The following is an 18,745-nucleotide window of genomic DNA, read 5'->3' on the forward strand; positions in this document are numbered from 1 at the left end:
CCGGGGGTGGAGCTTCAACCCTCCGGGGTGGGGCCACATGCGGGGGGTGGAGCTTCCACCCTACGGGGCGGGGCCGCGTGCCAGGGGTGGAGCTTCCATCCTCTGGGGCGGGGCCGCATGCCGGGGGCGGAGCTTCCACCCTCCGGGGGCCAGGTCTCCCCATCTTTGCTGGCCCCTGACGGGGCCCCAGGCCCCATCAGAGACCGGCAAAAAAGCTGGTGGGGGCCGCCAGCGCTGGAGGGCCCCCTGGAGGGCCCCAGCGATGGCAAAGGGCCCCCAGAGGCCCCCTGCCGTCCCTCGGAGCCCTCCTGGAGGGCCCCAGGGATGGCAGAGGGCCCCCCAGAGGCCCCCTGCTGCCCTCGGAGCCCTACTGGAGGGCCCCAGGGATGGCAGCAGGCCCCCAGAGGCCCCCTGCCGCCCTCGGAGCCCTACTGGAGGGCCCCAGGGATGGCAGCAGGCCCCCAGAGGCCCCCTGCCGCCCTCGGAGCCCTCCTGGAGGGCCCCAGGGACTGCAAAGGGTCCCCCAGAGGCCCCCTGCCACCCTCGGAGCCCTCCTGGAGGGCCCCAGGGAGGGCAAAGGGCCCCCCAGAGGCCTCCTGCCGCCCTCGGAGCCCTCCTGGAGGGCCCCAGGGACGGCAAAGGGCCCCCCAGAGGCCCCAGCCACCCTCGGAGCCCTCCTGGAGGGCCCCAGGGATGGCAGCAGGCCCCCCAGAGGCCCCCTGCCGCCCTCGGAGCCCTCCTGGAGGGCCCCAGGGACTGCAGCGGGCCCCCCGGAGGCCCCCTGCCACCCTCGGAGCCCTCCTGGAGGGCCCCAGGGACGGCAGCGGGCCCCCAGGAGGCCCCCTGCCGCCCTCGGAGCGCTCCTGGAGGGCCCCAGGAGCGGCAGCGGGCCCCCAGAGGCCCCCTGCCGCCCTCTGAGCCCTCCTGGAGGGCCCCAGGGACGGCAAAGGGCCACCCAGAGGCCCCCTGCCGCCCTCGGAGCCCTCCTGGCGGGCCCCAGGGACGGCAGCGGGCCTCCTAAAGGCCTGCCGCTGCCGCTGCCCATCGCAGCTTTTCGCCGCTCTGGGCGGCGCCATTTTGGGTGGCAAAATGGCAGCGAAGTCTCACGCGACCTTCCCTGAGGTCGCGCGAGATTTCGCCACCATTTTGGGCAAAAAAATTGCGGCGCCCATAGCGGCCTCTGGGGCTATGGGCGCCGCCATTTTTTTGCCCAAAATGGCGGCGCCCAGAGCGGCGAAAAGCCGTGACGGGTGGCCGCGGCGGCGGCGGCGGCAACAGCAGCCAGGGGCCAGGCGGCAGGCCTCCGCGGGCCGCATCCGGCCTGCGGCCCGGAGGTTGCCGACCCCTGCTCAAAACTCTCCATTCTCTCACCCAAAAGAACACAGAAAGAAACTATAACGCCCTTCACTCAGTGTTCAAATAACATGTGAATGGAGGAAAGTTATAAGCCAACTGTGCAAAACAGATAGGTGGTGGAAATAATTAAAAGTACCAAGTACTACACTTAGGGGGAAAAATGAAATGCACAGATATTGGATGGGATACCCTGGATACACACAGTACATGAGAAAGAGATCTAGGAGTCCTAGTAATAATAATAATAATAATAATTATTATTATTATTATTATTATTATTATTATTATTTATATTCCGCTTAATCACTCAGAATCCAAGCGACCACAAACTGAACAGGACTCAACAGCTGCAGCTAAAAGATCCAATAGTTTCTAGACTATATATCAATAGAAGTATAGTGTCTAGATCGAGAAAGTAACAGTGCTACTCTATTCTGCTTTGGTCAGATCTCACCTGGAATACTATGTCCAGTTCTGGGCACCACAATTCAAGAAGGATGTTGTCAAGCTGGAGCGTGTCCAGAGGAGGGCAACTGAAATGGTGAAGGGTCTGGAAACCCTGTCCTATGAGGAACGACTTAGGGAGCTAGGGATGTTTAGCCTGGAGAAGAGAAGGTTAAGAGGTGATATGATAGCCCTGTTTAAACATTTGAGGGGATGTCATATTGAGGATGGAGCAAGCTTGTTTTCTGTTGCTCTAGAGAAGAGGACCCGGAACAATGGATACAAACTACAGAAAAAGATATTCCACCTAAACATTAGGAAGAACTTTCTGACAGTAAGAGCTGTTTGACAGTGGAACACACTCCCTCAGAATGTGGTAGAGTCTCCATCTTTGGAGGTTTTTAAACAGAGGCTGGATTGGCCATCTGTCAGGGGTGCTTTGATTGTGTATTCCTGCATGCCAGGGGTTTGGACTTGATGGCCCTTGAAGTCTCTTCCAACTCTATGATTCTATGAAAAGTAGAGAGAGAATTGATGACAGTACATCAGCAAAAGCTAACATCAGGGAGGATTCCTCCCCCCAAATAGCACAACTAGTACACCAATGATATTGGTGGGAGCAGAGCAGAACAAACCAGCTCTAGCAAAATGCCCCCACACCAATAATGGTGGAGCAGTGCAGCCACCCCCAGCCACGATCACTGGCATCACAGTGGCACATACTGCCACTGGTGGTAGTGAAACACAGTCACTGACTGGGGGAAAGATCCAAATGACTGGCTTCTGACACAAAACTGTTGCAGGGGGCACCACAATCCAAAACCAAATTTTCAGCTGGCCAAGCAATAAAAAAGCAAAGGAAAAGAGAGATTGAGAAAGAAAGAGAAGATGAACATGTGGAGGAGAGAGGGAAAGATAATGAACAAGGAAACAAGACATACAGACAGAAATACAATCAAGGTGACAAAGGACAAAGTCAAATTGATTAAAGGAGGGAAAAGCCTCCCAAAGTGACTGATTGCCTGGCCTCCTCCAAGGAAGAAAAAAAAAACCTGCCAATTATCTCATCCTGCAAGTAAAGGAGTGATGATAGGCTCCATCCTCTGGGTTTGTTCTTTGTTGTGGCATTACAGTGCTTTGACAGAGATGGCTAAATATCTCACAAAACTACAGATCCCAGAATTCCATAGCATTGAGACATGGCAGTTAAAAGCAGTGTCAAAATGCAATATTTCTGTAGTGTAGATGCAGCCTAGGTAAATAAATTCTCACTACCATGATAACTGAAATAACTTCATCATTAAGAGTAAATATTGAATGCACCCTGAAAAAATCAATTTAATAGATTGATGCCAGACAGATAGTATTACATATGGTTATCTCCTTTGTGTTTTCTGTGTCAGATTTCATTGATTAGAGGAACATATCTTGGGCTAGAGTACATGAAAACTGAAAATGGAGGCACTGGAGGAGCTATTGTTAATATAGCATCACTAGCTGGTAAGAAGATTGTTTCTTTGTTTTACATTATAAAATACAATCTCATTAAAATTCAGAGAGATTTACATAAAGTTCCTACACATAAAACATATCAGCCTGAAGATAAGTAGCAGCACTGTTGTTAATGATATTATGTGCCTTCAGGTCATTGCTGAATTATGGAAGTTGGAAGCCCTAAGGCAACCCTATCACAGAGTGGTTTGTTTTTTGTCTGTTTTTGTTTTTTTGGCAAGATTTGTTCAGTGGTGAATTTGCCATGGCCATTCTCTAACTGAGAAAGTGTGACTTGCCCAAAGTAACCCAATGAGTTTCCATGGCTGACTATGGGTTAAATTTGATTCTTCCAGAGTCCTATTTCAGCACTCAAAGCACTACACTTCAGTGGCATCACTGGGGGGGGGGGGGCAGACTACACCAGGTGTTACCCTAAGAAGAGATGACACCACAGCTCCTCAAACATCTGCAGAAACAGGCTATGGTATTCACCTGTGTCCCATTAAAATACTGAAGAGATGGTATGTGTGGAATGAGGCTCAGTGGGAGGAGAAAGGAGAGGCCCCAGGTTTTTTTTAAAAAAAATAAATGTTAACATGTCAAAAATACTCCTTAATTTTTTAAAAAGCTATTTTTTAAGAGCATCACATTTTACCAAATGTTCACCTTACGCATATGAAACTATGTATATATAAATACATTTAGGATGTGTGTATGATATTGTAATTTAAAAGTACAATTTTAATTATGCTGTTTGTTTATGACACAACTTTTACCATGACATTCAGTGATGTATGGAAATTAGGATTAATAAGTAATATCAGTACAATGTAAAATAATAAGTGAGTTTATTGAAGAGGAGAAGGGATGTGAAATTGTTAAGGAAACAGTTAAAATGATTTTTCACATGGGAGGAAAAAGAAATTTAAAAGAAAACACTGTTCTTTGGTAGGGTGGGGGAGAGGTAAAAATAAATACATAGAATGTGTGTGTGGGGGATTAGTTAATAGCTGAGAACACTTTTGAGATAGGATGTGATTAATTTGTTGTCTTGTAAGGTAAAATGTTAATAAACCATATAATATGGTTTAGAAAACATCAGTACAAAAACATTAGTAAGGATTCTGTATGGTTTGGTATAGGAAATGGTCAATGAGAAGAGGGCTGACACCATGAGTTACACCAACTCTAATGATGCCATCACCACACCAGTTCCCCTGGCTTCAGATTTAGCAGCATAAGAACAGATAAATTAAAACAAACAGTAACTAAAGAATAAACCTCACCTGGTGCCTCCTATTGAAAAAGGTGCTAAGTGAACATGTGTAAAAAGGACATTCCTACAGCAAAAAGGGCTTTAGTTCTCACATATGCCCCATAATGTTTAGGCAGACTTGCTGTTAAGGTTCTCTCCTCACAAAGTAACAGGACACCCTCCCACAGTTAATCCTTTATTATCTGGGGAGGTATTCCCATTTATCACACTTGCCTATGCTGTATTACTTATACCATCATGCCTTTGGTAACACCACCCCATGTCTTTGACTGTTGAGGGTGAAAGGACACAGGGAGAGAACTGTAAGTTGTACTACTGAAATGATAAGCAGAGGAAAGATAGAAGGTGTCTGATGTCATAGCAGTCCTAGAAGTAAAACTTTGGTGTCTTATGTATCACCAGCATTGTACTTCTGTGCCAAGCCTGATTGAGCCCTTGGTTTCATGGATGTCATGCTCAAGAGTTTAGGGCAATTACTTGTCTGGACAAGAGTTCCAAGAATCTCTCAGTTATCATGCCCCTGTTTTTACTTTAAGGCAAAGCTGTAATTTAAAACTATCTGTGTTCTGATATATGTGTTTTTTCTGTAGCATATATTCAAGGCAGAACCTTTAAGCTCTACTACTGAGGTGGGGACAATTTCTAACAGGATCTGACCCGTAAATGAACCTTCTGGTCACTTTCCGTTGGAAAAATGGTCTGCTCTGGGCCTAAAATGGCCAAAACATGGCAGAATTGCCCTCCAAACCCTTTAGGGGTGTAACTGAGGCTGCCACAGTGCCAGAACAGTACTGACAATACCAGTGATACTTCAACATTTTACTCTTAGCCACCCCTCTTTACATCTACGTGAAGATATCACATGTACTCCACTCAGCACAGCATATGAATAAAAATAATTTGTTTTTTTTAGTGTATGTATTTTCATTCACACATTCATCTATATTCATCTTTTAACACCTTATAGGGAAGTAGCATTGTTCAAATTAGAACAGTTTTATTTAAATATATTCAATATTTGACTCAGCACTATAAATTGTACACATAAAAAAATTGGGAAGAAGAGGAGGAGGAATCAGAGTCTCCCAATCTTGTGCTCCCCTCCCGAGCAAGTCCTGCATCCCACTGGGGGTCCCACCATGCCATTTGAGAACCACTGGACTATACTATGAAATTCAAACAGGATATTTAGCTTGGATCAAGCACACCAGTTCAAACATACCAAACATCAACATTCTTAAACTCTGCAGAAATCATAATCATCATTGTCAGTACCCACTTTTTTACCACTAGCAGCATGCCTTCAATATTCTGCCCATTAGGGAGGCTGCACCCTCTCCATCACCTCTTTTCTCACTTCTGTATCCCTGTTTAATAAAAGAAAGAAAGAAAAGAAAAGCAGTGAATGCTGGAAACATGATTCTACACTTAAGTATGACCACTTTCTCTCTTTTCCTTTTATCATCATGAAAGATAGCCCCCTTGGTCAGTCCCCTAAACCCGGTTTTTAGTGTGTGTGTTTGTCCTCCAAACCTCCATGCAGACAATCCTTCCCACATTTTTATAGCAATCTAGTCATGATTGCTTTAAATGACAAATTAATTGGTGATTTGCATTATAAAAAATACTAATGATATAAAAGTTTTTTTAAGTAGATAAGGACCATATTCTGACATTAAAATGCAATCCTATGCCTGTTTGTCTGGGAAAAAACCCAACTGAAATTAATGGGTGTTAGTTTCAAGTAAAAATGTGTATGATTGGATAAAGAGTATAAAAACACTGTTGAGAATAAGAGGCAAACTCTTATCATTGAAGTTCCTGTTGCTTGAAGTGCACTGTTCAAGCTTGAAACTATGTATCCATTAAGCATAATTATTTCCAGTTTAAGTAAACAAGGGAAGTTATAACAATAAAAAAACCAAGAACAAAAACCCATACAGCTTTCAAAGCACTAGTGGGACAAACTGTAGAGATGTGAACAGGGATTGCTTCAGCCAAGCACTTATAAATGAGAATTATGTACACCGGCAGGAAAGGCTGGTTTGGGGAAAGAGTTGGAGCATAGTGTCCATATGATGTATTCCTCAGCTCCACCCCCAGAGTGGCATGAGGCTGTGTGCCACACCACATTGCACATGGCATCCCAGCACTCCTCTGGCACTGCATCCACATGACCCAGCATCAAAGGAGCACCGTAAAGCCATGGCACCGTGACTATCGCTCCCTTTGCAGGGTGTAAAAAAGGAGCTATTTTTTGCATCCTGCAAAGGCCAGATTGGGGCTGCAGCATGCAGGTGTTGCAGCCCTGATCTGGCTGTAAAAGGGGCGGTCTGCACAGCCCCTGAGTTACAACCAACCAAAAAACAAATGTGAGCAGAATAAAGAAATAATAATTTGTAGATGCCTCCAGAATTATATTTCTACTCCAAATTTCTCACTTTCTGATTGTCTACAAATGTGGAGCTTTAGAAATGCATGTGGAGCTTTAGAAATGCAAATAAATGCATTTAGAATCTGATCTTTCCATGGCTACCGGGCAAATAGTGACACCTTTACCAAGCTCTACTCATCAGGAATGGGGCAGGGAGCAATGTGCTATTTTAATTTCCCTACAAAACCACAATAAAAGGTTATGTTAAAATGTCAGGTACACAGAGCTGCTCAAAGGAGTATCACAACTGGCATCCCAAAGATAGAGGAGGAAACCCACAGAGGGCAGTGCATAAAGGGACCCTCAAGCCTGAAATGATCTCTGATAAAGAAGAATAGTGTTTTAAATGCATTATTTCTAGAAAGCCATAGCATAATTTTGAGACCTAACACACTGTTCTACTGTTAATGTTGTGTATATATGAGATTTAGCAATGAGGCCCCCCTTTTTTTCAGTTTCTAATTGCCAACTCCCTCCACTCCCATTCAGTACTATTTTACAAGTACCCAATTGGAACACAAGTTAATTTTTAAACATTCACTTTTTAAAACTTTGAAAATATATATTGATTTTAATACAGCTTCTTTTTTCACTTATGATAACATTCCCTAAGAGGACTTGCTCCAGTTCTTGCTGCCAGAATAGGGAGTGGAATCAGTGATTTCCAGTACCCCGTTTCCCAGCATTTCCCAGTGTCACGGTTCCCACTATTCTGGAAGGAACTCCGAAGCTTCCTGAGCAGATTTTTGATGGCATAGAAGACTGCAGGAAGAAAGAGTAATCAACAAATACCACCTCCCTCTCTTTGATCAGTGGGTACTTCCCCTGAATCAAAAGCCTTTTCTGGATTAAAGGAACTGTTCCATCCAGAGGAAACAGACCCAACCCAGAATACAGTATTCTTAACTAATGGGAGTTGGGGGGATGTGACTTCTCACTCTAATTTAGTTCTGTAGAGAGAAAAACACTGTTTCATTTGGAAGACACTTTTATTTTCTGTATTCCTACTATACCAAATGGTCTGTCATTTCAGTGGAAGGAGACAATTGTTTCAGGGTAAAGAAGTGTTTCTGTTCCCTAGTTAGAGCTTTATGGTATGCAAGTTTATCACTTATGATTCCATCGAAATCTTTTCTCTAGTTTCCAGCATATTGAGGACTCTCAATGGTCTGAAACTTAAATTCCCTGAGTAGAGTTTGGACACTCCACTTCACCTAGCACCAACTTACAGTTATTTGCCACCAGCCCAAACTGCTTTTTCTGCACCTTTGCAATTCCTCGAACATGGATTGAACAGTTTCATGCAATATATATGGACTGTGTGTGAGAGAGAGAGTGCTTGTGATGTAAAGCAAAATCATTTGCCCTTGTTTCATATCGTTTGTCACATGTTTCTGAAATGTTCATTTTAAAGTTATTCTCTTGTTATTTTTAATGACTGGGAATATAAATAATACAAATATTAATAATATAAATAATAGAGCCAGCGTGATTAGTGGTCTGAGTGTTGGACAGTGACTCTGGAGATCAGGGTTAAAGTCCCTACTCAACCATGTAAACCCTGGGTAACCCTGGGTAAAGTCACACTCTCTCAAGCTGAGAGGATGGCAAGGGCAAACTCCCTCTGAAGAAACTTGCCAAGAAAACCCCATGATAGGATTGCCTAAGGGTCGCCGTAAGTCAGAAACAGCTTGAAGGCACACAAAAACAATATAAATAATAACTCATCTTTCTCCAAAGGGGAAAGTGTTTGGCTAAATAGATTCTTTTTTTATTTTCACAGGTATTACTCAGTTCTCAGATTTAAAATATATCAATTTATATGAAAAATTAATATACATCAATTAATATCTGTGACCCTTTTCTTTCTATTATTGAAGGACTTATGCCAGCTCCTCACCAGCCAGTCTATTCTGCATCAAAGCATGGGGTAGTTGGATTTACACGTTCAATTGCTGTGAGTATAAGTAGAATCTCACAATTTTCCTTATGAAAAATCTATGTTCCTATTTTCCCTTCACTCAGTATCTAAAGTAGCTTCATTATCTGAATTACAGCTACCTTGGTATTTCATCTGCTGAAAGCAACTGTGTAGTTTACAATCACTCTTGCTTTTCAGAATTTGATTATCTGTATTTTTATTGTCTCTCACATAATTTGCATAATGTGACAACAATGCTAAGAAATACACCTGTCTGACAGCAGCTTAAATTAATAGAGAATAGGTTCTTTCCAGTTCTCACAAATGTCTTTTGTGTCCAATGTTCAAGTATTCAGTGTAGTATAGGTACAATTATAAATTAGCATACCTTGAACAGATGTTGTATTGACAAAATGACAAATGTTGATCAATTTTTGGATATGAGTCTGTCTCCTTGTCACTTACTAGGGCTCAGCAACAAGATTGATCAATGAGTCAGCTGACAACCAAAGTAAAGGGCCAATGGTCCAAGTCCATTCTTCTCCATTTGTTTCCACAAGTGTACTGGTATCTTTCTGAGACTGGAAACTTCAAATTAGCATATTCTGTGTTGTGTGGTGAACAGAGTAATTACATGAGAGATACAAGTAATATTGCATGTGTATACATCTGTCCATTTCCTTTTTGTTCTAAATTCAGATATAAAAAGATTGCCGTGAGCAGAAGGGCTGCTTTGGGATATTGAAGGGACACTGATAAATGATGGAATAACTGTCATACAAATGTTGACCAGATGTGGCCCACAGCTTGCTAGCTGCCAACTATGGATGTATCAGTCTTTCTCAATGTGATGCCCTCTAGAAGTTTTGGACTGCCAGTATCATAACCATTGGCTAGACGGGCTGGGTCAGATGGGAGTTACAGATCAAAAGGTCTGTAGGGCACCAAGTTGGGAAATGTTGTAATAAGCTTTCTAAAGCAATAAATCATTAAATCATGGTTAAGCAAAGGGACCACATTGTTGGAAATTTTTCCAGTGAGCTTTAAAGGTAATTTTGCTTCTTTAATTCTAATACAAGTTGAATATCCCTTATACAAAATGCTTAAGACCAGAAGTATTTTGGAGTTGGGATTTTATTTTACTTTATTTTTGAATACAAGTAGTATAGTATGTACCTGTATTGTATTTGCAAGGTTTGGAAAGAATCTCGGGAGACATGAGGCTGGAGAATGACACAAGGATCTATGAAATCACCGTGTAGTGCTAGGTGCAAATCCACACCTTCTGTCAATTCAGGGATCATTACTTCATTCTCCAGTCTCACCAGCCTTGCAAATATAGTGAATGCTAGCTTACTTGTATTCCAAATTCCAAATCCAAAACATTCCAAATTTAAACCCTTGAAGCTTCATGAAGGCACTCAAAAAGTTTTAGATTTTGGAGCATTCCTGATTTTCAGATAAGAGCTACTCAACCTGTATAGCTAACAACATATCTTGAGTTAATAACACTTAGTACTCCTTTCTATGCCATTTGCCATTAAAAAGTCAAGTAAAATGTTGATGAAGAAGCAAGGTTTGGAAATACTGTACAGTATAGTATCAATTTTTTAACTTGAACAAAATAAGACTTGTAAACATAGATGAGGATTATGGAGGAACACAAGAAGCTATCTTTTACTAAGTCAGCTATTTGTCATTAAATTGGGTATTAACTACTCTAGAGAAGTAGAATAAGCTAGAAGCCTTCCATGGACTGAATGATGTCAGGGGCTGTATTCCTAGCAGAAGTTATAGTTGGATTAGGACAAGTCATGCCATGGTACAGAGACTGTAGATGACAGTGGGGATATATTTGCAAGCTCAAGGGAAGCTCTGCTGTTATTTCTGCAGGGATTCCTCTCCCTCTGCAAAGGAATGGGGAACTTGCAGGCCAACCCTAGACCAGATGCCTCCCTTTTCTAGTCTAATCTTACTTGCAATGGCTCTCCAGTTCTTGCCTTATTTCTTTTTAACGGCAGGGCTTCCCAAAAAAGAGGATCCCAACAATTATCCTCCAGTTAGTCTGAAATCAATAACAGGAAAGATTCTAGAGCAAATCATTAAACAGAGAGTCTGTGAACAAGTAGAAGGCAACTCCATAATCACAAAAAGTCAACACGGGTTTCAGAGAAACAAGTCATACCAGACAAATCTAATCTCTTTCTTTGATAAAATTACCAGTTTATTAGATAAACGGAATGCTGTGGATATAGTATATCTTGATTTCAGTAAGGCCTTTGACAAAGTTCCTCATGACAATCTTGAAAACAAGCTTGTAAAATGTGGGCTATACAAGTCAACTGTTACATGGATTTGTAATTGGTTGACCGGCCGAACCCAAAGGGTGCTCAACAATGGCTCCTCTTCATCCTCGAGAGAAGTGACCAGTGGTGTCCCACAGGGGTCTGTCCTGGGCCCAGTGCTATTCAACATCTTTATCAATGACTTGGATGACAAAATTGGGGGCATACTTATCAAATTTGCAGATGACACCAAATTAGGAGGGAGTAGCTAATACCCCAGAGGACAGGACCAAAATTCAAAATGACCTGAATAGACTAGAAAGCTGGGCCAAAGCTAACAAAATGAAATTCAACATGGAGAAATGTAAGGTACTGCACTTAGGGCGGAAAAATGAAATGCACAGATATAGGATGGGCGACACCTGGCTGAATGAAACTATGTGTGAAAGGGATCTGGGAGTCCAAGTAGACCACAACTTGAACATTAGTCAACAGTGCGATGCGGCAGCTAAAAAGACCAATGCAATTTTAGGCTGCATCAATAAAAGTATAGTGTCTAGATCAAGGGAAGTAATAGTGCCACTCTATTCTGCTTTGGTCAGGCCCCACCTGGAATACTATGTCCAGTTCTGGGCACCACAATTTTAAAAGGATGTGGAGAAACTGGAGCATGTCCAAAGGAGAGTGACTAAAATGGCAAAAGGTCTGGAAGCCATGCCCTATGAGGAACAACTAAAGGAGCTGGGGATGTTTAGCCTGGAGAACAGAAGGTTAAGAGGTGATATGATAGCCCTGTTTAAATATTTGAAAGGATGTCATATTGAGGAGAGAGCAAGCTTGTTTTCTGCTGCTCCAGAGACTAGGACCCAAAACAATGGATGCAAGCTACAGGAAAAGAGAGTTCACCTCAACATTAGGAGGAACTTCCTGACAGTAAGGGCTGTTTGACAGTGGAACACACTCCCTCGGAGTGTATTGGATTCTCCTTCCTTAGAGGTCTTTAAACAGAGGCTGGATGGCCATCTGTCGAGGATGCTTTGATTTGGATTTCCTGCATGACAGGGGATTGGACTGGATGGCCCTTGCAGTCTCTTCCAATTCCATTCTATGATTCTATGATTCTAAGACTGAACCTGGAATATTTTGAATACAAAGCCACTCAGACTCTCCATTTAACATTTAACATATCTGATATATTTTGTAGATGGCTTCTTCAGTTGGAAAGTATGGTGTACGAATAAATGCTATCTGTCCTGGTTTTGTCAACACACCAATTCTACAATCAATTGACAAGGAAGAAAACATGGGCCAATATTCAGCTTACAAAGAAAATATCAGAGATATGATGAAATTCTACGGTATATTAGAGTGAGTAAAGTACGCACAAAGTGAGATTATATTTAAAAGATGGAGAGAAGGAATGTACCTGCATGAATGTACATGCCTACCCTTGGATTTGACCTCTCAGTCTGAACTGATGCACTCTACTCTAACTTTCAGTTCTCTCTTTGTCCTGTGGCACTTTATTCGCCAGTACCTTGCAAAAACTAGACCTTGTGCAGACTGATCTTAAAGGCCAGCTTGGGGGTGGAGTCAGAGCATATCATCCGTATGACACACACCCTGACTCTGCCCCCAGGGTGACGTGATGCCACGTGCTGCTCCACATGGCGCACAGCATCATGGGGCTCCTCTGGTGCTGCATCTGCATGAAGGAGCACTGTAAAGCCACAGCACTGCAGCTATCGTGCCTTTTCCAGGGCACAAAAACAACCTGCTTTTTCCAGCTCCTTTTTGCACCTTGCAAAGACCAGATTGGGGGTTCAGCGTGCAGTTGCTATGGCCCTGAACTGGCTGTAAAAGGAGCAGCTTAAGGCCGCCCCTTTGGGGCTGTCTGCACAGTCCCTTAATGAGTCCAAGACCTGCTCCAATTGGAAGATGTATTTCAGGATTAAGATATGTTTCACATTTAGATTCAAGAGAGCCTAGCAGTAGATCACATATCTCAGGAAGATAATTGACAGTTATTAGTTTATTTTCCAAAGTAGCAAAAGAGAAAAGCAAACTGTTCTACATCAAGACAAAATTCACATTGCTTTGCAATTCGAAGGCACTGTACAACATCATACAGTGCGCCCTTTTCTTATGCAGGGGAGCCGTTCTGGCCCCCAGCATAAAAAAATGTGTATGCTCAAGCCCCATTGAAAATAATGGGGCTCGTGCATGGCGCAGTGGCACGCGAGCGCCATGGGCATGCACCCCATTAGTCTTAATGGGACACGCCACCTCTTGTGCCCCGCACACTCCCACAGGCTCCCTCACAGCTTTCTGCATATGCTGAAAGCCACATATGGTGCATCCGCATATGACGCGGGCGCACTGTACTCCATTTTGTTGATTTTGATTGCAATCACCACATGCCAGAAGCTGTTCGCTGACTTTTTCTTCTGATTGATGCCTTTTCATCTGCCTGAATTACATCAGATTCAATCATTGCTTCATCTTTTGCACAGGTGTCTGACAGAATCAAACCCATGGTCAGCCCCATATAGTTCTAGATTAATTTGTCACTTCCAAGTGAGGTGTTGGGACCAAAAGCCTTTATATTGAGAGAATTTACCTTCCAGGAACTGGGACAACTTCTGAACTCACCCAGACTGGCTTAATTCCCCTCAAAAGGATACCCAAACAAGACATGTTACTGCCACAGTAGCTACATCCTGAAAGTATGCAAACAGTCTATGACTGACATACCTTCAAAACAATTAGCTAATTATCTCCAAATGTAATAGGACATTTAGTCTAGTCAAGTTGGGTGGTCATTTGAACAGATGTACGAAATTTTGTAATTCCTGCAGTAGTAGACCAAATTTTGCAACTTCCTTCAAGAAAAGGCAGCCAATATGGTTTATTTTGACCTCATATACACTTTCAAGTGGATTGACAGCCCATCTCAGTGTCAGAGGCCATTGGTTCCTGTAGGTATTTACTTTTGCAATAACTTGTCTCATATCAAAGCCCACTGAGCTATTGGGTACCACCAAACTTTATTTCCTGGCAATGAAGACTGTCTTATTGGTCATCATTACTTTAGCACAGAGGCTGGCAAACTGATCTGCTTTCCATCGCAATCTACCCTTTCTGTGATTTCACAAGGAACAGGTGGTGTTACATCCCTCCAATAACTTTTCTATCCAAAGTAGTTTCACATTTTCACATGGCTTTGAATTTTTTTATTTTGTTTTGTTTTGTTTGTAGTTATCCTTCTCAGTCTAAGGAGCTAAACAGACCACCCAAAAGGGCCAGTGTTGGGGTAGAGTGGGGGCCTGGGGCTGCACAACACCCACCTGACTTCACCCCCAAACCGCTATCATGCTACCCACACACCCGGTGAGCAGCATTACGATGCTCCTTTAGCATGGCATTCAGATGATGCACCCCAAAAGGAGAGCCAGAAAGTGCCACCACATTTTGCCACTTCTTTGGGGGCTGGAAAAATGGCGGATTCAGTCAACGGCGTGCAGTTGTTGCAGCCCCGATCAGACACACAAAGGGCAGCATGATGCCTCCTCTTTAGGGCCATCTGTTTAGGCCTCTAGTTGTACTCCTTCTATGTCTGAGGAGCCTACTTATTTTATTTCAGCTAGACCAGAGAGTTCATGTAAGCTTCAAAACTCTTTGTTTAGTACAGTGGCCCAGTAAAGGGTGAGCCAAAGTATTGCAAACATTTTCTAAATGTATGTCTGGAACAATAAGATTGTTGACAAGCATGTTCCATTTACCATTAGATAGCATTGTACTAGAAGACTGGATGCTTTGGCAGCTTTCTGACAGGAATGCCACTGCTTGAAACTTGGCCCCTGCCTTCAACCTTTGTTTAACATTACCACATGGACCTGAGGGACAGACAAGAGGCATGTTTTGGCAAACTAGTGCTGGCATTGGTTCTTCAATTACACTCTTTGCAGTGAGTGTAGCTTTCTATACTCCCATATGTATGAGTCACAGAGAGTGCAAAGAAGAAAAACAGGCTGTTTAACTTTAACTGTGGTTGTTCAGTAACCATCTGTGAACTCGCACAACTTGCCCTCTTTCCTTTAAGTATGGCATGTAAGTGTGAATAACGTTTTGTGGAGTATCATTGTGGCTGACTGTAATTGAGTGAAGAGGCAGAAGCCATATTTGGAATGAGTGGGAGTGAGTGAGAGTCTTGCCCAAAATGCCTCAGCTTTCCACAATGACTATGGAGGGACATGAGAGTGCATATGTGTGAAATGACCACTGAAAGAACTGCAACTAAAGTAAGCAACTTGTTTGTGTTGCATAAAACTCTGGCTTTATTCTCAGTGAGTAATTAACATCACTTGAAAAAATGTGAGGACCTGCAAGGCCCAAGTGCTGTCCAGTTTCCCCATGAGCTCTCTTACTCCCATTTTTCCCAGGCCATTTCTTAGTAATAGTCTTGTTCCACATCTAAACTCTTGTAGACTCTGTTCTGCAAATCTCATTACTGACCTCCCTATCGCCTCACTTGTCCTCTCTTTTTCACAGCCCTGCCTGTTTCATATAGGAGTATAAGTGTAAATCTCTCCCACAAGACTTAGGTCTCAGCCCGCACTAAACCAGTACTAAAAAAGATGGTTCCAGCATGCCAATCTGCAAGCAACAGGCTGCCATCCCTGGCATGTTTCCAGGAAATAAACAGTTGTAGTCAATTGAGCACAAGTCACTGGCCCATCTGAATGGACTGGAAAACCAGAAAGTCCCTGGTTTTGTTCTTGTCCTTTCCCTTTGTTTTGTTGTTGGTGGTGATTTTGTTTTGTTTTGGGTTTTTTTGGAGATCTACATGACATTTTCCCCCTTCGGAAGTATTCCCAGGGAACTCCCAACACTTACAAGGACTTTTTTTTATTTCCACTCTCCATGTCAGTTTAAATTAAAATTACATTTCCCAAAATACAATTTACATCTCCATGGCAGTGTGTTTCTGTTATCCCACAGCTAGGTAAGACGGGCATCACTAAGAAACATAGTAACTGTTCCCAGTACAGCAGATTAAACAGAGATCAAGTGAAGGAAAGGAATACTAGCGATAAAAGAAAATGATCCCAATGCTTATCTAGTGTAATGTTATGAAAAGGTCTCAGTGGAAATTGATGAAAGTCCATTTCTAAAATGCCTGAATCTAGATATGATGTGTGATCAGTAGGAGAGGAAGGAGAAACAACACAAGGAGTGAGTGAGAAACAGTTTGGATGTAACACCATGAGTATGCTGGTAAAATCAAAGCAGAAAGAATTGGAAAGTCTCCATACTTCCAGGGACTTCCTGTATGGATGAGCACACTGGCACATTGGGGGAGGGGGGGACTGACAGTCCTCCAGATCAGGTAGCCTGAGAAGCATCAACCCTAAATTACAAGGGAGTGGCCCAAGAGCAGAGAGGGATATGATTAACTGAGTGCTTCCTTCTTCCTCTCTCCTTTTGGCAGGTCATAGCAAACAAGCCCATACCAAACAGAGCAACACATAAATCAGTGTAGAGCTATCCATTAAAATTGTGAATGTGCTTGCACCATTTTTGGTTTACATTAAGTTAGATGTTTATTGTAGTGATGTTTAGCTCTCATTGGGTTTAAGTTAATTAATTATGCAAACCAAATAATAACCCCTGCCCCAGGTCTGCTTTTATTCATAAGGATGGCTGCAGTGGTATAAAAACTAGGACACAGGTTGAAATGGGCCTCAAGGAGTCACACGTGGCTGCAATGGAACAAAGGGTACAAATCACACTGAAACTGCTGTCACACTGCAGAATTAATGCAGTTTGTCACCACTTAAATTGTCATGACTCCATCCCATGGAATCCTAGGATTTGTAGTTTGTTGTGGCACCAGAGTTCTCTGACAAAGTAGGCTAACTCTCACAAATTTTAAAATCCCAGAATCCCATATCATTAAGACATGGCAGTTAAAGCAGTGTCAAACTATTAATTCTGCAGCCTGATTCTCCACTGCTTTACTGAGGAGATTATCACACCACCTCAGGTGCCTGACTTACCTCTTCCGAATTTGGCTCAAATCCAGAAGTTAGGCTGATTTTATCACATGGAAATTTTACTCAAAACGGCTTCCTGTTCCCTCCAGTGTTGAATTCGGGCCCCATAAGTTGCTGTTTGAGAGAAAGGTCCGTGTGATAAACTGAAATTGAGCCAAATTCAGAAGAGGTAAGTTGGGCACCAGAGGTGGTGTGAGTCTCCTGAGTCTTCTTTAAAAGCTTCCATTTATATCAACAAAAGCTTATTGAAAGTCTTGTTGCAATAGGGGGGAGTGATTTCCAGCACAGAGGCTCAGCAGTGTAAAGAAAATAATTAGTCTCTCCATCAGAAAATTACATGCTGCAGTGAAACTTTTAATAGTACCAAATGTAACTTGGGAGGGAGAAGAACAAATATGGGATATAAAGACAGAAGGGAAGCTGATAGGGTTGGCTAGAGACTTTTTGTGGGGCAAATGCAGGTACGTGCCTGCAGTATAGGTTCTTAAAATACAATGGATTATATGAACACTTAAATGGTGATTTAAACAAGTGTTGAAATTATTCCCTGGATGTGTATCTGTGTATTCATGTGTGTATCACAAATGGTTTGCCTCCAGTATGCATAGATACTCAAGTATATTTAGCCTTGCATAGGGTTGCAGTATTACTTAGCTTCTGTATTTTCCTTAATAGCTCTAAGGCTGAGGGTATGTTCTGCATATCTGTAAGCATACTATCTCTAATTCTTATAATCTAAATTTATTTTTAGCCCACAATTAATTGCCGAAGGGTTGATAAAACTTCTTGAAGATGACAAGTTAAATGGAGAAATTATGAAGATTACAACAAATCAAGGGATTCATTTTCATGAATACAGTCCACTACCATTTCATTCCAAGATGCAATGAACCTGTTATGTGACTGTTTTGAGAAGAAATATTATTTGCATCCTTGAGACTGTTGGAATGAATTGTTAAGCAATAAGAAAATCTTGCTTAATAGTAAGAATTCACTTGTGTTCTAAATCTATTATGTGAAGGACTAGCTATATTGCAAAAATGATTTTTATATTGTTGTTACTTTAATATTGTTGTTACTTATTTTTATATCAGATGGCATTTCAAGTGCTGCAAAAATATTTGAATACTATCTAATTTTATTTGTGACAAAATGTAAAATTCACCAAACTGCAAACCCGCTTCTTTATTGTACCTCTGAATGTGGCTAAAACATTGTGCACTTAGTATAGCCCTTTCTGTTCTGTCTTTCAGAGATTAGAAGGTTGTTTTTTTTAAATGTGGTGTAGTAGTTTGAGTGTTGGACTAGGACTCTGGAGACCAAGGTTTGATCCCCAGCTCAGCTATGAAACCCACTGGGTGCAAGTCACATGCTCTCGGCCTCAAGGGAAGGCAGTGACAAACCTCCTCTGTAGAAATCTTGCCAAGAAAACCTCATGATAGATTCATCTTAGGGTTGCCATAAATCAGAAATGACTTG

General features: G+C 42.5%; 1 protein-coding gene across 3 annotated transcripts in view; it reads left to right on the forward strand.

The window, feature by feature from the left end:
• The window catches only part of HPGD (15-hydroxyprostaglandin dehydrogenase), a 31,175-nt gene extending 13,019 nt beyond the window's left edge, over nt 1-18,156 (forward strand). For 2 of the 3 annotated variants that reach the window (XM_089527006.1, XM_089527005.1), the window contains exons 4-7: nt 3,204-3,300; nt 8,885-8,961; nt 12,415-12,578; nt 18,018-18,156. In XM_089527006.1, the coding sequence (XP_089383132.1) occupies nt 3,204-3,300; nt 8,885-8,961; nt 12,415-12,578; nt 18,018-18,156 (477 nt within the window). The remainder of the gene's footprint in view (nt 1-3,203; nt 3,301-8,884; nt 8,962-12,414; nt 12,579-18,017) is intronic. The other variant, XM_089527007.1, reaches the window with a different exon arrangement.
• The last annotated feature ends 589 nt before the right edge of the window (nt 18,157-18,745 follow it).

This window comes from Sceloporus occidentalis, unplaced genomic scaffold (assembly GCF_023333645.1).
Source record: "Sceloporus occidentalis isolate IW3139 unplaced genomic scaffold, rSceOcc1.0.p SCAF_5, whole genome shotgun sequence".
In the NCBI taxonomy this organism is placed as follows: domain Eukaryota; kingdom Metazoa; phylum Chordata; class Lepidosauria; order Squamata; family Phrynosomatidae; genus Sceloporus; species Sceloporus occidentalis.